General features: G+C 46.7%; 1 protein-coding gene across 2 annotated transcripts in view; it reads right to left on the bottom strand.

Moving 5' to 3' along the window:
- The window catches only part of PPARGC1B (PPARG coactivator 1 beta), a 163676-nt gene extending 146302 nt beyond the window's left edge, over positions 1-17374 (bottom strand). Inside the window, exon 1 of one of the 2 annotated variants that reach the window (XR_008315721.1) lies at positions 16613-16829. Coding sequence is in view for 1 of the 2 variants with exons in the window: in XM_053293881.1 (XP_053149856.1) it covers positions 16613-16690 (78 nt within the window). In the remaining variant the exon portion in view is untranslated. Of the gene's footprint in view, positions 1-16612 lie in introns of both variants that reach the window. The other variant, XM_053293881.1, reaches the window with a different exon arrangement.
- Positions 17375-20432: the final 3058 nt, after the last annotated feature.

Below are 20432 nucleotides of genomic sequence, written 5' to 3'. Positions count from 1 at the left end.
CCCTCCTGTATTCTACCAAAGACAACTACAGGGCTCTTTGGTCACCAGGAGTCAACATCAACTCGACGGCACAACTTTAAATAAATCATAACCCCTGAAACCAATCAGACTCCATCTTGCCACAAGGAATAGGCATGCTGGGCTTAAACACTCAGACTACTGTATGAGGTTACCTGGATGGTCTCTAGAGCAAAACTGCACAACTTCATCCCTCCAGCTGTTGTTGAAGTCCTGTCCTGCTGCATCACTTATCCCCTCCTCGTTGCCACTCACAGTTATAGCAGGGACTTGTGGTGCAGCAGGGAAATGCTTGACTAACAAGCAGAAGGTTGCCAGTTTGAATCCCCGCTGGTACTAAATTGGGCAGCAGCAATATAGGAAGATGCTGAAAGGCATTATTTCATACTGCACGGGAGGCGGCAATGGTAACCCCCCCCCCACCCGTAGTCTGCCAAAGGAAACACCAGGAGTTGAAATCAACTTGATGGCACACTTTACCTTTACCTGTAGAGGGAAATACTGTGATGGCGGGCACTTCTGTGATTGGCAGCTTGGGACAATCCAAGCTAAGAGCTTGCCATCAGTTACAACATTCCCCTCTGCAGCCAATCACTGTAACTGTGAAGGACAAGTTGGAGGAGGTGACTGATGCAGGCGGGGGGTGGGAATGGGATGGGACCTCCAACCCTCTTTCAGCAACTGCTCAAATAAATATTCAGCAACCTTTTCAAAAAAAAATGTTTGAATAGGTTAGAGAGTCTGTATTCTCCAGAGCAACATAAATGCAGCAACTGTTGCACTAGGAGGAAAGAAGAATGGTGAATCTTTAGTGATGGTGGACTTGGCATTCACTTACAGATACATTTCCTGGTGTTTGTAAGGACTCCCTCAGTTGCTGTCACCACTAAACAATTCATCCAAGCAGCTGAAGGACACAATGGCAGCAAGTGGCCTCGGGAAGCCATCCCTAACTAAAAGAAATAACACCCATTGGTTGCCTTTCTATTGCAGGCTTTTAAAGGACAAACTGCAGATCTCCCCACCACTACCACCACCCAATTAAATGAGTTAAACATATTTTTAATGTACTCTGTGTCCCAAATACCAGGGCAGTGGAGGGCAGTCGCTTTGCCTTGTTTTCCTCCTATCCCCAAATGTCACACCTGCTGGCTGCACTGTGTACCCTGGAATTCATCATTCTGAGGTGTCGCCGCCATTCTTCCCACTGCAGTTCTGGCTGAATACAGAACCTGCCCATACAAGATCAAGGCATTTTCAATCATATGGCGGAGTGATGCAGCATGCAATCTTTAACGCGACTGTTTAATTTATTTTAAAGCAGTTTTACTAAGCTCACATTGCTGCTTATAGGGTTTCAAATACACTGAGATCTTCAGGAAGGCTGGAAGTAGTGGGGAGACTACAGTTCATCAGCTAACAGTTTCTTATTACCCTGTTCACTTCAGTGAACAAATTGCTGACCTACCTCTGAATGCGTTTTAGTATTGTTGATAAGAAGAAGAATGATTCTAAGTAAATCAAGGGCAGGCTTTTCAAAACACTGTAAGAGTGGATCTTGGAGTACTTCAGAAAACTAAATTGCCCACGGAGGTGCCTAAAGGAATGCTGAGTCATTGGAACCCTCAAATGGCTTCAGTGGGCTGACCCTTTAGGCGCCAGAAACCAGGACCACTGCTGTTCAGAAGAGAAGAGGTAAGATAGGATATAAAAGCCCCCCCGCCCAAAGGCTTACGGACTAGTTGAGACTGAAGGATTGCTTTTGGTCAGAAGCCTTGAAAGCTGAAAGATGCATTCTAAAAATAGTCCGGTGGGGAGGAATGGGTTTGAAGGGACTGGCACACATCCTGCTATAAAGAAGACTACGAAGAACTGATGCTTAGATAGAAGGCTGGGTATACTTGATACAGGAGCCATGTAGTGGCCCCCACCTGGGAGAACATAAAGTTCACTGCCATTGATGCTTTGGCACAAAGACAGGGTGACTGCATGCTACCAAAATAAAGAGATAATCATTCTGCAAGCAACCTGCCCTTGGGTGCCTCACTAAATTAATAATGGAGGTGGGGATCTATTCCAAATCTCCTCCAAGGGCTTTTGGTTCCATTCCTCATAACCAGGTGGGCAGTCTCTCTCACAGAAATATAAGCAAAATTAACAGCCATTACAGAACTCCAGCAGAAGAAAATCAAGTACCAGAGCTCAACAGAGCAGCTAGTAGATATAACTGGCTACTTCATAACCTTCTCTCTAGAGTTTGGACATGTAGGCTGCCTTTGCAGCCGAGAACAGAACGAGGAACTGTTGGTGAATCACTTGATTCCCTTTTTCTCCAAAGCCTAGTCATTCTCCGCATTCTTCTCTTCAGAGCTCAGTTAGAGCCAAGTCTCAGCCCTAGAAGTTTATTTCACCCTTGGGACGTGAAATAGAGTGCCTTTGGTGACATGCAGTGTGAATGTACCTCAATACTAAAGGCAGAATACAGAATCTATTATAAGGAATATAGTGCTGCCATGTTAATTTCCTCTCTTCCCTTCCACAACATGCAGTACAAATTTACACCATGTCCAGATATCATAAAATTGTGTGCCTGCCCATCCCCGCCAGTCAATGATATTGAGAAACAGCAGGGAAACCCACAGTGTCATGGGTTATGCAGTACTATACATTAGGAAGGGAAGAATTGGACACAGGCCTGCTACTTGAGGCAGCAACTTCATATCCTACATAACCTTCTACATCTCATATTCTACATCTCAGTTCCACCCTGAGAGATCACAATAACCCCTCATACATCTGAAATTAGTGAGAAGGGCTTTCAGGGCAGAGGGTTACAAATTGGGGGAGGCTTGAGCCCCAGCATCTCTGTCTTTAGCAATTAAGTTCGTGTCCCTTGCTTCATTTGCCCACCCACAAGCTCAACGGTCCCCATATTCAGCCCCCACAACCTTAGCCTCTACCCCTCCCCCACCCTGAGGCGCTCTAACCCCTGGACTTCAGGGCCAATGTCCAGGGCCTCCACAGCCCCTGGGGGCCCCCAAATCCTCTTTAGTCTGTCCTAGATGGCGTGGTCGCCCGGCGGATCATGAAGATGCTTAATTTGTGGGGGTGGGGGTCCTCCAAAGGCCTTTATGTTCAGGCTCCAAAATTACCTAGGTACATCTCTGCCCCCGCCCAGCAAAAACCAAACCCAAACAATTCTATCATTTGTAGCTAGGGTTGTTATGTGAATGAAGTCTCTCTGCATACTGTTTTCTTGGTAATACATCCGTATTTCTGAATATAAGAACCCATGTTACAGAATCCATGTTTAGTTTGGAGGGTTGTTTTATTTTTGTCTCTGTACACACTGTTCACATCAATAAAACAGATTAGCCAACATACTGCAATGTAACATGGATGTCAAAGGGAAATTAGGGCCACACAGATTGAAACTATAAAGTACCATATCTAGGCAGAGAGTTCGTGACCAGAGCCAGGCAGCCAACAATCTCCAGGTACACCTGGAGCTGCAAGTTGCTTATTGAACAGCCAATGCAGTGTGTACTGTTCCTACCATGTGAGTAAACAGATACATTCAGCCATACATGCCAATGGAGAGCCTTTTGACTGCACTAAGTTCAAAGATGACATCATGTCGGCAAAGCATAGGAAGTGAATCAGTAGCAACTACTGAGAAGCCAGCATCATTAAGACTTGGTCTTGGAAGCTGGAACAATAAACAAATAAAGATGCTGCCAGCTAAGTCCCCAAGCTAATCTGAACTAGGGACAGATTGGAAGAGAAGAGCAACAATAGTGAATAATTAATAGAAATGGACAGCAAGGCAGAACTGGAGAGAAAGCAAAAGAGGAATGAAACACAACGAGTCAGTTGGAACATTTGATAGGTAGAAAACCAGTTTCCTTTCAGACTCTTCTGGGTGACATTTGGTTGACTCTAAACCTTTCTTCTGCAAATGCAGAAACAGCTTTCCTCCTTATGCATAAAAAACTCACACCAGGTTTAGTGCAGTGGTGTTGTTGTGGCAGCAGAGGTGTTCTTAGCCATCAGAATCAAACTGTAAGGCTGGAAGAGATTGAGGATCATTTAAATGAAGGATTCTCAAATGTGGGTCCCCAGATGTGGCTAGACTACAACTTCCATCACCCACAAATCAAATCAATCTTTATTACGATCGTAGACCAGCATATCCATCACCCACAGTCACAATGATTTTTGGACATTGTGGCTGTGGATTATGGGAGCTGTAGTCCAACAACATCTGGGGAACCACATTCAAAAATTCTTGATTTAAATCAAACTCTGGCTTTCACTAGGAAAGGCTCCACCGCAACCAAACCATTCACAACAGATATGCAGTTTATCTTCTGTCCATTCTCATATTACCCCCAACCATCCACCAATGCAACTTAAGACCCAACACTGTATGAAACATAAATGAAACTCATAATTAAACCATAAATCATAATAGTGGTTTACATAAGAAGAGGGGAAACAAGGAGGAGTCAACACCAACGTCTCCTGTATGTTATTACTAACCTACATCTGTGTGGACACTGGATGGCATTTGTACCCTAGTAATGGCCACTGTAAAACAAATCCAATCAACCAAGAGTCAACAGTCTACTGTCTCCTCTGGTGGTTTCTGATTCATTCAGATACACGCAACGGGAACAAAGTCCATCTAAGACAGCTTGGAAGCTGGCCAGTCAACCCTCATTAAATTCATGTTTCTACAGTTTCTATTCAATAAACCCATTTGTGAAGTTGATTTTCCAGCTAGCCATCATCCCATCTCTGATCTTTACTTTGAGGTGGTAAAGTTGCTAAATATGTGGCTACCATGCAGGCCCAGATGCGCCTGCATATTATTCTTTCTAGAACCCGTCAATCTAACTTTGAGCCTGGATAGGACCCTTTTGTACTTCTAGCCCAGGTAAGAACCTTCAGGTGTTATTGATATCTGTGTCAGAAAAACCATCTGTTAAAGGCAGCCAATGTATTTTGTTCTAGGACAATGAACACAGAGCTGACACTCTTTGCAATGTCTAATACAACATATGTGGCATGTGATGTCCTCAGTTTGCATCTCCTTCTCCCACCTCTTATCATTTTTTGGAGCGGTGGTAGTGACTAGGGTGTGCATGGAACCAGCTGCTCCAGTTCGGTTCAAGTCCGGACCAGACCCGAACCGGACCAGTATGGTCAGGCACCCCCTCGAACCCCCCCTGGGAATGAGTGCTCCCTTAACCCTGTTTTGCGGATCATCTGTCTGCTGCAAGCAGCCGCAGCTTGCAGACTTGTGGGGGAATCCCCATAATGCACCATGCACTTGCTCATGGCATTATTGGAGCTCCGAGGGGTGTTGTGTCCCAGAACCACGACCCTTAGAGCTGCCAGAAGGAGCCGGTGCTTGTCTGGGCAGGCGATCCACCTGCCCAGGGATGGTGCAAGGATCATCTGTGGGAAGGTATGCGCTTTGGGGCTTCCTCCCCACAGAAACAGGTAGCCCTTTCTGAACGTGAAAAGGGGCTCATAAAGTTCTTCTTCAAGACATGGGCTCTCCCATTGCACTTCCATTTGTTGTTCATCTTTCCTCCTTGCACAATAACTGCAACTCAATATATACTGGAGCAAGTTTTGCTCAGGAAGACATGGAAAATCCATCCCTGGAGATTTTCAGCAAGTTAGAGAGGTATCCATCAGACTGCTCCATGTTTCTTATAATGCTCCATGTATCTTATAATATCTATTATGTCTAAAAGGGATGGGATGAAAGTTTTACTTCATTTCACCTGCACTGGTTACACATACTTACAGACCTGAGATGCTTCAGGGATTTTTACTGTGCCTGCAAGACTATTTGAAATGAAATGCTAAAAGCAGTTTTTCAACCATTCTATTTGATGGAAAGCCTGCAGCCATTCTTTGGGAGTTAGACCGAGTGACTGCAAAGTTATAATAGACTCAGGCTGTGGTGTACCATCCTCTGCTCTGTGTGTGTGTGTTACTGGTGATCAGTATTCCCTCTAGGGCGTACGCATGTGCTTGTGTTTTTTAATGTCCACTCAGTTAATTTTAGATCCTGCTCAGGTTGAATCAGGAAGGCCCCACTCTGAATGCACGTGCACACAGACTGCCTTAATACTGCCACCCAGAACAAAATTCATTCCACTCACAGATGAAAAAAATTAGAGGGAACTCTGCTGGTGGTACCTTACAATTTTGTCCACAGCACACTGTCCAGTTGTTCAACACAGAGCAATTCCATGTGCCAAGTGTGACTAGAAAGCCCTGAATTTAACATATTTGTGAACCACTCAAAATGCAAGTCTCTGGACAGTTTACAACAAATGACTCAGGCAACATAACTTCAAGATCTCCTCCACCTCTCAAGAGAGATGGTCAATCAAAACTGATAGGGGACAGGTAAAGCACTTTATTATCTATTACAAGATGATATCATTTGATGAGTCTTCTGTAAAACTGAACATAAGAACATAAGAATAGCCCTGCTGGATCAGGCCCAAGGCCCATCTAGTCCAGCATCCTGTTTCACACAGTGGCCCACCAGATGCCGCTGGAAGCCACAGGCAGGAGTTGAGGGCATGCCCTCTCTCCTGCTGTTACTCCCCTGCAACTGGTACTCAGCAACATCCTGCCTTTGAGACTAGAGGTGGCCTTTATTCCTCCAACTAGTAGCCGATGACAAACCTCTTCTCCATGAAGTTACTCAAACCTCTCTTAAAGCCATCCAGGTTGTTGGCTGTCACCACATCTCTACTTGCTCCGAGACTGGAAGCACAGAATGAGAAAGAAAAAGTGAAGCTCTTCAACCAATCCAAGGAGAGATCCTCCACATTTGTTCTTCTTGGGCACAATCCACCAGGGATTTCTCCTGCACAAGCCTTTGGCAGGTGGCAGGAGCATTCCCAGAGAAGGGACTGTTTTCCCTTGGCAAGCCAGTTAATGAAGTTCACAATGATTAACCAAAAGGAATTTGCCCTCAAGTCTTCAGGACATTCACCTAGTAAGTTTCCAGTGTGGCCCAAACTTTTCTTTTCCTTTTGCTTTCATTGCAAAATACTTCAGTTAGACCTGCAGTTGCGATTCTAGCTCCCACCCAACTAAAGGTAGCACTGAAAATCTGTAATTCAGCCCAGCCGCAGACAAAAGCTTTAGCAGAAAGACAGCCAACTGAATTCATGAGACTACTTCCTTCTACATGAAAACATTAACTAATGATGTTCTCCTGAAATAAACATCTGTTTTGTGAAAGGATTGTTGAGAACATTTGAATCTGCCTTAGCAAGATTATTGGTCCATCTAGTCCAGTACTGTCTACTCTGATCCAAACAGATGGGCTACTCCTTAGAAATGGGTTTTATCATCTGTAGTAACTGTGGCTGCTCTTCTCCTTATATCCTGCTGTGTTACTACATGCTCCATTGCTCTATTGCTCCATGCTCTATTGCTCCATTGTTTGTGCCACTCACACCAAGCTGGTTGGGTTAGAGTTAGGGTTAAGATAATCCTTATATGATACACATTGAGACACCCAATTGCTGAGATTATGTCAGTAATATTTTTGAGTTTTCACTTATATAATGCAAGCAGGGCCAATGAGACATCAGTAAACTCAAGCCACGTGAAATAACAGTTGAGAGTGATAGTTCTCATTTTATACACCCGTTACTATGATAATATTCTAGGCCTGATACTGGGAGTTGTTGCAAATCTAGAATTTCTAATTATGTCTACCATGTTATACTACTCTAGACTACTTGCAGTAAAACCTGTTGAACTCTTAGCCCTCTTCTAAGCAGACTTCAGATATTACATTTCCATGCAGACCACTATTGCTACAGTGCAATGGAAGGGCAGATGTTAGACCCAAATCAGAGGGCTTCAAGCCTTAATCACACAGGAGACAGAACAATAACTCTTAGGTTTTTCCGGGCGACTGAATGCATATCAGCAAAAGCCTCCTTCACAGCTTTTCATCCCAATTCTCTATGCATGTTTACTCAGCAATAAATCTTGAGTTCAGTGGTGCTTACTCCCAAGTGTGCCTAGGACGGAACCCAATGCCAGCCTCTAGGGGTGTGTACAGACTGTTTGCCATGGTTCGGTCTGAATGTGAACCGAATTCAGGCTCAACTGTGGGTTCCTGAACTGATTCGGCTGAACCCACCAGCTGGGCCGGTCAGGTCAATAAACCAGCTCGAAGTGGTTCATAATTGAACCACTTGAACTGGCTCGGTTCATGGCAGACCAGTTCACAACTGAACCAGTTCTGCACATCCCTACCAGCCTCTCACACATGTTCACATACTACTACTATGAATATTTATATACTGCTTTCAACAAAAGTGGTCAAAGCAGTTTACAGAAATAAATAAGATGGTTCCCTGTCCCAAAAGAGCTCACAATCTAAAAAGAAACATAAGGTTGACACCAGCAACAACCACAAGAGGGATGCTCTGCTGGGGCTGGAGAGGGGCAGTTGCGCTCCCTTACTAAATATAACAGAATGACCACTTTAAAAGGTGCCTCTTTGCTCAATTAGCAGGGGTAACTAATACCGTTGTTTTTAAAGAGTCCCCAAACTAACTGCCGGTAAACCAATTTTAACAATGGGTGTTCAAAATCATAGATGCACATGTACTTTTGCTGGCTTTAGAAATGGTCTACAATTGAACCTAAGCATTTTGTTCTATGGGGCATTTCCAGGTAACACTTCAGGCGTTACCCTTTCATTTGGCAGCCCAGCTGTTGCTCATTAGTCCTGCATAAGATCATTGCAGCGCTAAACACTCTTGCACTCCAATCCTAGCCATGCTTACCCAGAAGTAAGTCCTACTGATTTCAATGGGATTTACTTGTAAGCAAGCAGTCTCAGGTGTATAAGTCTAGAGGAAAGAATGGTAAGGGCAGCAGCAGGATACTCCCCAATGTGAAAGAAGATCCAAGTTGCCTAACCCAGGACAGCTAACTGGCAGAGGGTCTTCTTTCCCAGCCTGTTCACTGCAGGCAGCAAGTTCATAGCTTCTGGGGGCAACACTGGAAAAAGACATGGGGCGGGGGGCGGGAAGCTTCTTAACGAAAATATTCTAGCCCTGCACTCATGTTATTGCCAGTGCTGGAGGCTCCAATTATAAGCTAAGCCAACTTTTATTGCTCCCTTAAGCATCAAACACACACAAAACACAGTACTATCCCGCCCAACAGGAATGCTGAGGAAACAATACTTTGGTACTCCCATGCCTCCACGCCAATTTCAAAATGGTAGGTCATGCTGAACAGTCCTTCTACTCCACCACTCTTATTTCACACATCTATAACAATGGTTTAGTAGCAGCAGTAACAAAATGTGGATCAGTCGCTTCAGCTTCCTTTCCCAGCTCAGGGAAAACAGCTGACTACTGCTGAAAGAGAGGAGAGGGTGAAGAAACACAACAGGCTCAAGAGAAATCTAGCCTTCCCCTGCATTTGCAGATTAGTTATTAAAAGTAAAACCTGTTTGATATTTATGATGCAGTGTTTATTCATACACAACCTTTACCAATGATCACCTGTGTCTTAATAAATTGGCATTATGTGTTACTCGAGCTTTTTTCAACCAGAATCTATATCTTAATATATTTATATTACTTCTCACTGGAACTTCTTTCAACCAGCATCGGGCCTCTGATCACTATCGGAGAGGAGAGCTGGTCTTGTGGTAGCAAGCATGACTTGTCCCCTTAGCTAAGCAGGGTCTGCCCTGGTTGCATTTGAATGAGAGACTAGAAGTGTGAACACTGTAAGATATTCCCCTCAGGGAATGGAGCCGCTCTGGGAAGAGCAGAAGGTTCCAAGTTCCCTCCCTGGCTTCTCCAAGTTAGGGCTGAGAGATATTCCTGCCTGCAACCTTGGAGAAGCCGCTGCCAATCTGTGAAGACAATACTGAGCTAGATAGACCAATGGTCTGACTCCGTATATGGCAGCTTCCTATGTTCCTATCCTAACAGCCTTTGTGAATCAGACCAAATGTTCATCTAGTCCACTAGTCTATAGGGGTCACCAGATTCCTCCACGAAGTGCACAAGCATGATGGTAATGACTCTCCCGTGTTGCCTGGCTCCAGCATTCAGTATTCAGAGACCTCTGAACATGGAGGTTCCATATAGCCATCACAGCTAACATCCACCCAATTGATCATGAATTCATCTCCACGTTTTTAAAGCCACCTAAGCCAGCAGTCAGTGTGAATGAACAATGCTATGAGTACAAAGTGAGGAAAAAGACACTAGGCCACATTCCCCAGGTGATATGAAGACCTCTTGAAAGACATATCAGACTTTGAATAAGCCCCCTTCTATTCATTGCTCCTTTGATCCACAGGGGCCAAAATATTCACGGTCCCTTTACATCTCTGATCACACTTTTAAATAGCTATTCCACATGAATTTGCTCAATTGATAACTGCCTCAAATCACTGTATGTGCAAAACCATGAAGTTGGAAGCAACCTGGCCTAGACTAGAGAGAGGAAATACCCTCCTGTATTTGAGTACCTCCTCCACATGAGGTACTGTGCAGAGGACACAGAATCAGCTGCTTATAAAGCTGCAGAACAAGTGGGTTCACTTCACTGCTAGCAGCACCACATCCGGCCCCTCTGAGCAGGTGCCACATATTTCGCAAAGAAGCCAGCTTGTCAGGAAGAAGGAAAAAGCCATTCACTACCACAAATGCCTGCCACAGACAGCAGTTCCACAAGCCAACTCCAGAACTGCCTGCTGACTGACCTTTTGTATGGCTGAGAATCTCTCTTTCCCTGCCAGCAAAACGACTTGATCATGCCAGACGAGCGTAAGGAATAGAAGCTCTACAACTAGAATTGTCACCATATAGACCTAAACTAGGAACAACCAGTAGATTTTCCCTGTCAGAGAGCTGCTGTCTGTTGATGTTTGCCCTGTATGAATTCATGTCATGCCTGGCCTTCTCTCATGCAGCTGTCTATATCTGAGTACTAGTCTCTATGCCTGTCCACGGAGATTCCCAGGATCATAGTTGCCAGTTGACAGACACTGATGCAGGCAGTTGAGTACGTTTATGTGCATCGCTGCTCAGATTTTGGCAGGGGGAGGTTGTGCATGATGCACTTCTGAATCTCTGATTCGGTGGAACTGGCAGTCACTGTAATTGCCTAGTTCAGCCCATAAGCCTAAGAAAGTTCTCTGTGTCAGTCAGCAATCAGCCAACTGCAATCTGGTGTCTATATGATATCTGACACATTTGCTAGCTGTATAAGCAGACAGGCCCAGGAGGAAAAACTCCACAGAAACTAAATTTCCCATGTTATTCCATTAGACAGCCTGGTTCAGGAAGTTAATCCATGCCTGTGATTGCAGAGGAAAACTCCTCCTGGCTGCCACCCATGCTTTCTATGTTCTGTGAATAAACAGAAGGATCCATTCTATTCAGCTGTCCTAGCACTAAATTCACACCTCTTGAGGGGAATCCATGTTGAAAAGACAATTTGGATCAAGTTTCACTTACAATATGATGCCATACAAAGATGCTACTTCCACAGTTTGTGTACTCCATCTTTATGCCTTCTGAATAACCACACGATTTCTGCTTTACATCCACAATCTGTCACATTTACCCAGAAATAAATTCCACTGATTTCATTTGAAATTACTTCCAACTGTATCTGCTAACAACTGCTGCCTTATACACAATCTACATATTCAAAATACAGTCATGGGACAGACTGTACCATTTCAGACTGCAGGTAGGGATAGCAGATTTGAATGTTCCCTCTTCTTGTACAAAATTATCTTGTCAGGGAGAAGGTTATGGCAGAATCAAGGACTGGGTGGTGATAGAGTGGAAGAGCATCTCAGTGACAGAGCATCAGAAAGTCTCAACTTCAATCCATGGCATCTCCAAGGCAAGAATCCTGCCTGATACCTTGGAGAGCTGCTGCCAGTCAAGAGTAGACAATATTGAGTTAGATGGACCAATGGGCTGACTTGGTATCAGGCAGCTTCCCATGCACCTATATAGTCTTGGCCTGCAAGCTTTCTGCAGGCAGGGCATTGGGGGTATAAGTGTCACTCAAATGCAGCATCCACTGCCTGCAATTTGAAATGGCACTATCCAGAAAGCACTCTAAATAAGATTCCTTGGAACATGTAATTCAGCTCTCAGTTTCATTTATTTACCAACACTTGCCAAAAACAAGAGATACTTTTTTCTATAAGCAGTGCTAAGAAGAAAAATAAAAAGAATATATTTTTGCTTCTGTGAAACAAATATGCAAACAAAAAAGGGCACCACCCACACATGCTCAGGGGTCGCATGTGGGTGCAGACATATCTGTGACAAGTTTGAGCACACGGTGAGATGGTTTTGTAATGGCCTCACCAAATGTCTATTCAGGGCTGGGAAACCTGAATCAGGTAAATGAGGAACTCATACCCCTCATCTTCTCTCCATTAAGCCTGGGAAGCATGGATTCAGAGTCAGTTCAACAGCACACAGTATGTTTTTCCCTTCCACAAACTATGAAGTGGTGCTGACCAAGGTATTTAGAACTAATAGCTAAAAACACCTGCCTATGGTTCAACCAAGGAATAATGTCCCTGTTCTGGCAAGAAAAATAATACTCACACCTTTTGCCTAATTTAACCAGTGGAAACAGGTGAAAAATTCATTCAAACAGTCATAAATCATGCCAGCCAAAAGCAATATTATGCAGATCTATGAAACAGAAGTATATACGTGTCTGAGAAAAGACAAACCATTTTGTTATAGTCAGTAACAGTTTATTGATCCAACCATTCATTAATTGAGCTGTTAACAAGATGCTGACAAAATAAGAGGGAAATATTGCCCAGGGAAGCTCCAAATGGCAGCTTAGGTGATCATTGTAATTTTACCTTCAACAAATAAAAAAATGGAAAAGTCAAGCGGCATTCTTGCTCTTCTAGGTTGACTGAAAAGAGTCAGTAATGCTTATCTCCTCAACAGTGTATGCTGGTAATTCCTAACACCTTCCCAACACCTGATGAATTAGCAACGATGGTCACAGACTTGAAATGTGAAGCCCAGAATGCATCACCCTGGCTTGTGCGTAAATCTTGCATTTCACCCTGCTGCACAAGCCCATTTTGATGAAAAATCAGACTGCAGAAGAAAAGGCCTTTAATCCGTCTGTTGCAATGCAGTCATTTGGTGAAACATCCTTTCCCTCAATACATAACAACTAAAAAGGTGAGTCTAAACCCACATACTTAAGAGAGCAAGACCAATCGGGTTAAAATTTCATGGCACTTTTCTTGAGCTGTTCTGAGCTGCACTGGGCTCTGCTTTACTTGTACTAGGAGAGTCAGAGCACCGTGGGATAAATTTCTGCAATGCTGCTGCAAGGAGAGGAAAGGGGAGGGGTATCCATGAGGTGTGATGGGAAGAGCTGAATCTTTCCATGGTCGCCATGCAAGAAATGGATAATGGATAATTATCTTGTAGCCTCCTGACATTTTAGCCTATTAGGATAATCTGATCCTGTGCTGGAACACTGGGGGCTTTGCAGAAGCAGCTTTCAGACTTCATTGAGAACTCAGCAGCCCAGCTGTAAGCAGAGGCTAGTACAGCATAGTAGTAATGGGGAGAGACGTCAGAGGCGAGCCTAGGAACCACCTCCCACTTATAGTGACAAGCAAAGCATGTGACAGTGGCCCAGGCTGGAGCCTTCACTGCAGTTGCATCAGAGGTTAAGGTACAAGCCCAACACGCTCAGTTACAACTTCAATCATTTTTTCAAAGAAATCACATGCCACTCCGTTCTACTCCAGACTTTAAACCTTGCACAAGTGCAGAGGAAGAGAAAGGGTAATTCAAAGATTAAGAGCACCTACAGGCAATACAAGAGACAGCTGCAGCAGCAAGCAGAGATCAACCCACAAGAAGCATTCATGTAATACACTTCCTAAGTTATCTATTAGCAATGATGCCACCTATGTACCCATAGCTGCTTGTGCAACAGTTAGTGAAGATACTTTTATCTATGCAAAATTTAGATTTTCAGGACATTTGCACTCCATGGCCTTTGATGCCTACCACGCAAAGACTCAAGATTTATCTCCCCCAATTATATTTGAAAAATTACATTTTACAGTGCAGGGTTACTGTCCCAGCCACCACACAGTACATTAAATGTATGTTCTGCTTTAAGCATACAGAAGCAAGTCGTTTATTAGAAAGGGCCAGATCTCTTCACCCCCAAAGAAGACAACCAACTGTTTTAAGAAACCGGTCTAGAAAACATTCTTCAAAAGCAAATGTGCTTCTATTGACCCACCAGAGCTTCCTAGTCAGTGATCGATTGGGCAGCATGCAAATAAACCTTTGCACAGCAAAAAAAAAGATACGGACCCTGCTTACAAAATACACTGTGCACATTTCTTTTATCAAGCTGTCAGCATCTCCTGGTTAATTCTTTGCAAGTCCCTCCAGCCAGTGTGTCCCATGTCAAACTGGAAAGCTCCTGCAGTGGCACTGGCACAAAGGTGCTCAGGTTCCATGCATCTAGCTTGGAGCAGGCCCAGCCTGGTTCTGTCTGGTATACACACACACTCACCAGGGGCAAGTCAGGCTGACTGAGTGCAGGGCACTATCACTTGTTTGGGACCCAAACATAGTAGACTTTTCTCTGCTCTTTTACAGGCTGTTAAATAAATAAACCCAGGAGGATGGGAGGGAGGAAAGAGTGGAATGTGCCACATCTCAAATCAAAGCTGTTTAGAAATCTCTGCTTATGAGAAAAGGGGGGGGGGGAATGGAGGGGAGTGGAATCGTAACCATGGAAAATTCTTTGCAATTGTTTGCAACAGGCTCTGGGCTTGAGAGATGCATGATGGTCTTGCAGCATTGATTCTAGAGCCCCTCTCTGATTCCCCCATGGAAAAGATTGCAGCCTGCTGTCCTTCCAGCAGGCACCCGCTCGTGATCAGGCCAGGGCTGCCAAGAAACCTTTAATCTGATTTTAACATGCAGCTCTGCCTAAAAGGGACCGAGATCTGAGAAGTTGCTTATTTGCAGCAACTGAGACATTCCCCCCCACCCCCCGCCTAACGCTACAGGTCTGTAACCAGCAACCTGTATGACTCGCAAGCACAATCCAAGAAATTTGAGCTCCCACCAGCAAACCCCTACAAGCACCGGGGAGAGGCGGGGGGGGGGGATTCCAGTATCCATATTCTTATTGCCCCACGATCAGGCTGCTGCCAGTCCTGTCTCCATTTGTTAACGGAAGGAAGGCAACAGACACATTGCCAGAGAGCAGCAAGCCCAAGGAAGGAGGAAGAGGCGGCAGCAAGAAGGAAACGCTCTCAATGAATACAATGAGCGTTCTTTGAAGAATCCTGCCCTTTTGCTCTCCTATCGACTGCACCTCCAGAGCAAATCCCCCTGCCAGAGGGAACAGCGTCGGGCTCAGGGACTCTGCAGCTCCTCCTGGGAAAAGATGCAAGCCAGACGACTTGCTTGTATCTGGGGCGGCAGCAGCGTGACCCAATCGTCCACGTGCGAGTGGTGCTGAAAAGTGTTCGGGCTACTCGAGTTTCTCTTCCTTTCCCCGAGCAACCGCGGCGCGAGGGGGCGTGGGGAGAGAGGCGCCCGCAACTCAAGTCACGGCGTGGGAACACTACGTTTTCCTCCTTTCCGCCGGATCCTCTCTCAACTGCTGCATGGAGAGCACACACAAGCCTCCAGGGCTGTCGGCTGCAGCCTCCCTCGCTGCTACACAGCCAGACTGTGTGCTCTGCCTGCACAAGCACATGCAGCCTGCTGCCCCACGTTCCTCCCCTCGGTCTGCCTGGAGGCGTCCCGGTCCTGGACCGGCGGCACGCAACCAAGCTCTCCAGTCCCGGATGCCGCGGAATTCGGCAGGACAAGCATGCATCCCTCTCTTTCTCTCCGTGTTCCTCGGCCTGGGACATGAGAGGGAACCGGGGCTCCGCTATGGAGAAATCCAAAGTCCTTAGACTTCCAGCTCTCTCCGATGTGCCAGGAGGTGGCCGCCGGCGCCTGCCAGTCCTAAGTGGGCACGATAACACTTTCTTCTGTGTACGGCTGCCGCGAAGATCTGGTGCCCCAGACTTGTCGCTGCAAGTTGCATCTGACCCCCCCCCCCCGCGCCCAGATTCTATGCACAGTGGATGTGGTGTCCTTGTTGTGCGCCCCAAACTGGGCATGTCAAACTGGAGGTCCCTGCTGCGTCCGAGGGGCCTGGAGGATCGGATCCCTCGAACCCCAGATTCCCTGGCGCATGCTAGCTATGCTGGGTCCTTACAGCCCCAATTCCCCAACCGCGGATTTGGGGGTCTTTTCTGCCCAGCTGGGGTACCTGCAGCCGAGACTCCTCGGTGCATGCATGTTAGGGACTGGGCTCTCGGAGACCCCAACCAAGACGCAACACCCCAGACTGCCCCCACCCCCGCGCCTCGGAGTCCCTGCGCCTGCTCAGCGCCTGTCAGATCCGGACGTGCTGGGTGCGCCTCGAGGCTCGGTTCGAGCGCCGGGAGCCGCCGTACCTGGCTGTCGGTGAGATAGTTGAAGACGAAGGAGGAGAGCTCTTCGTCCAGAAGCGCGCTGCAGTCCGGCTCCGCCATCTTCCAGCTCCTCCGGCAACGGCACGAAACAGCATGCGGCAACAGCAGCAGTCAGCAGCCGAGCCGGGCAGCCGGCGAGGCGGGGCCTGGAGCCCGCCGGTTGGAGGGGGCGGAGCCCGGGCGGCAGGGAAGGCGGAGCCCGGGCGGCGGGAGGCTCGGCTGGGTTGGGCTTCAGGAGGGGCGCGGCGGTGGCGGTGGCGGCGCCGAGAAGGAGCGCGGGCTGCTCCGAGCTCGTTCTGCCGGAGCCTCCGTGCGAAAGAGAGGCGTGCGCGAGGCCCCCGGGATTGGGCCGGAGGGAACCGAACGCGGGATGGAGCCGGCAGCCGAGGAGATGCGCGCAGAAAATGGAGCACGCCAGAAGGGTTCATTCACACACACACCCCACCCCGGAGGCAGGAAAAGCCGAGACGACGAGCCCTGCGCCGGCAGGCAGGATCCTTCATTGGCCAGGGGATTCGCCTTTCGTCTCCGCCCTCCTAAAGTGAGAGTTGCTGGGGTTCCAAGCTGCCTGGCGATAATTACCCGCTCTGACCCGGAGCTGGCGTGCCAACGGGTCGTGCTTAGCAGTTGGGTGCGGGGGAAACAGTCGGCCCATGCAGAAAGGAGAAAAGCCCCTCTGCTATATTGCTTTGGGTTTGCAGCGACCTCCGCTCTACTGAGCACACAGGAGGCGTTGCGAATGGGAAGAAGCTCAGGGAGGAAATCCCCGGCCCCCTTCCTTCACATCCTTCTCATCAGGCTAGTCGTGACTTGTGTATTAGAATGTATATTAACATATACTTCCTTCTCCTTTGTCCAAAGAGCTCGGGGTGGCACGCATATCATCCCTATATATATATCTATATATCAGTAGCTTGCTTGCTTAGGTGTATCTCTGAGTTAATGTTTGAAGTGAGCTAAGAACTGGCAGCTTCTTGATCTCTCCCCTTTCTCCCGTTCACAGATCAGTCTCTAAGGTTTCAGTTCCATGCGCACTTACTAGGAAGTAAGCTCTGTAGTAGGCCTTACTCTTGAGTAGGGATGCATAGGTTTACACACTGTCAGTCACTGGGCTTCACTAACTGTAGGCATAAGGTGGTGGGTTAGTTAGCTACAGCCAGATTGAAACGCCAGCAAAGGCATCTAAATTGCATATTCAGTCCTCACAACAACTCTGTGAGGTAGGCCAGGCTGAGAGTGTTAACTGTGCCAAGGTTTCATGGCTGAATGGAGATCCTGGGCTGTGTTCCCTATAAGAGGGATTCCCAGGTGTTGTTGACTACAACTCCCAGCATCCCTAGCTGCAGTGGCATTTGGCTTGGGATTATGGGAGTTGTAGTCAACAACATCTGGGAATCCCTCTTACAGGGAACACTGATCCTGGGTCTCCCTGGTCATGTGACCTGTTACACCACATTTGCTGTCATGCCGGGTGTTCTCGCTTTGCATTCCAGACTACAGCCTCTTAAGGAATTTTTCGTAAAATTCAATTCGGGCTGCTAAAAGGAGAGAGCAGAGGTAATGCATCTTGCGTGCCAGTATAAACCTGTTCCTGATGGTTTGGCAATCAACATTCTTTTCTAGGAAGCCACATTTTCTTAAGCAATGCAGCTCTGCTAAACATCACACACACCCCTGTAAAATCCTGCACCTTCTGGAGTCTTTCAGCATCTTACCAGCTCTGCTTTCAAAGCGAGAAAGTGATCACCACCTACAGCAGCAGAGATATGGGAGCTCGACTAGCCAATCTACTTGTGGGGGTTCACCTCTTGCCAGCTCACCCAGCCACAAACTGGCATCTGTTGTGCTGGGTAAGTCGAAAGCAATCAAGTGTGATATTAGCCAGCTCACTATGCAACATGAACAGAAGCTCTCCCTGTGCAGGGGATGGAAGGTTGGGAAGACCTGCTGTGCACATTGTTCACAGAAATGGAAGAGCTAGGTCTGTGGGTAATGCGGCTGTACAAAGTCTCCCATTACTTCTGTACAATGCATTCCCCCCCCAGTAATTCCCTTTGAAAGGCCTGCTGTGCTGACACATTGTGGTCCTTGAGTAGGGAAGATGGGCAGCAGCTCTCTTCTCTCCTTTCAATCAATATGTTAGACAAGAACATGAAAAGGGAACACAATAGTAAAAAAGAAAAATCCATTAGTACATGCTGCCTCAGGCCAGAAACCAAAATACACTCCCCGGAAAGGTGCAAAACATGCAATTTCGATGCCCTTGTTGGAGTTGGAGCCAGCTCATCCCTCAACACCTACAGCTAGTGCAGCATACTGCCTGAAAGTGGCTGTGCATGTTTACTCAAAAGTAAGTCCTGTTCCATGGGGCTTTCTTCCTAGTAAGTGTGTGTAGGATTGCAGTATTAGAAACTGACCGGGAGGGAGGGAGGGAGGGAGTGTGTGCTGTGAATCGGCAAGTTGCCAATTCCTAGACCCCGCTCAACAGGGCTGTCCTTAGGGCATGGCAAGCAGGGTGACCACCCCGGGCCCCCATTAGAATTAACTGGAAAGAGGCCCTGAACTGGCTGATTTGCCCCGGGCCCCACACCCCGCCAGGGCTCTCTAAGGACAGCCCTGCCCCTCAAGCACATACCCATAGATTTTCTTAAGCAAGTCACTGGTATATAGGGATGATGATATAGGATTACTGAGATATGTGATGCCCTTTGGATTGTTCATAGTGCTGTATATACACAGACAGCCCACAGTCTGGGGTCAGATCTGGCTTTGGCTATTGGAGCACCTTAAACAGGATTGTAGTGCTGCCCCTTATTCCCTCAGCAGCTCAGGCACCCCTCGGTGACACACCACCTTCCTCACACTTGCATCAATCCATCCATTTTGGTTTACCTTCCCCTTCTTTCTATGAATACTTCCCATAAGGCCTTAGAGAGGAGAGCTGGTCTTGTGGTAGCAAGCATGACTTGTCCCCTTAGCTAAGCAGGGTCTGACCTGGTTGTATATGAATGGGAGACTTGATGTGTGAGCACTGAAAGATATCCCTCTCAGGGAGTGGAGTCACTCTGGGAAGGGCAGAAGGTTCCATGTTCCCTCCCTGGCAGCATCTCCAAAATAGGGCTGAGAGAGATTCCTGCCTGCACCCTTGGAGAAGCCGCTGCCAGTCTGTGTAGACAATATTGAGCTAGATGGATCTATGGTCTGACTCCGTATATGGCAGCTTCCTATGTTCTTCCTAAGGCCACACTACCAAGCAAGTTGAGGCCCATTCACACCACTCATACAATGAGTGTACAGTGTAAACAGGTACAGATCTGTACACAGGTAGAATCATTCACATACTACGTTGAATACACGTACAGAAGTGCATTTGAAGGGCCTGTCTCCAGGTTTACTTTTAAAATGAACAGGGGCATAGTCATTCACACAAACACAGGTTAGAGTGTATAGACATCTGCATACTCGTACAGCATAATGTCTTTGGTGTAACAGAAGCAGAAGGGAAAGAGCATTGAAGAGTTAGCTCATATTTATCCCTAAACAAAAAAAAGGCTAGAGAAGAATCCACTGGTGCCAGGAAACAAATAAATTATTGAATTATATGCTCTGTTTTAAATCCAGCATGCACCTCCTGCTGCACAGTTACCAGCAGAGACAAAGGAGAATTCAGAACAAGTTGGGTGAGCCCACTTGACAAGGCAATGGAAGGATTCTGCCTCCTTTTGCAAATGAAGGAGCAAGTTCAGTATAGAGGCTTAAAGTCATTCTCCCAGGAGAAGCCAAGTTTGGCCATTTATTTTAC

This window comes from Hemicordylus capensis, chromosome 2 (genome assembly GCF_027244095.1).
Source record: "Hemicordylus capensis ecotype Gifberg chromosome 2, rHemCap1.1.pri, whole genome shotgun sequence".
Lineage (NCBI taxonomy): Eukaryota > Metazoa > Chordata > Lepidosauria > Squamata > Cordylidae > Hemicordylus > Hemicordylus capensis.
The sequence above is the reverse complement of the archived record's forward strand: the minus strand, read 5'-3'. Positions and strand labels throughout refer to the sequence as shown.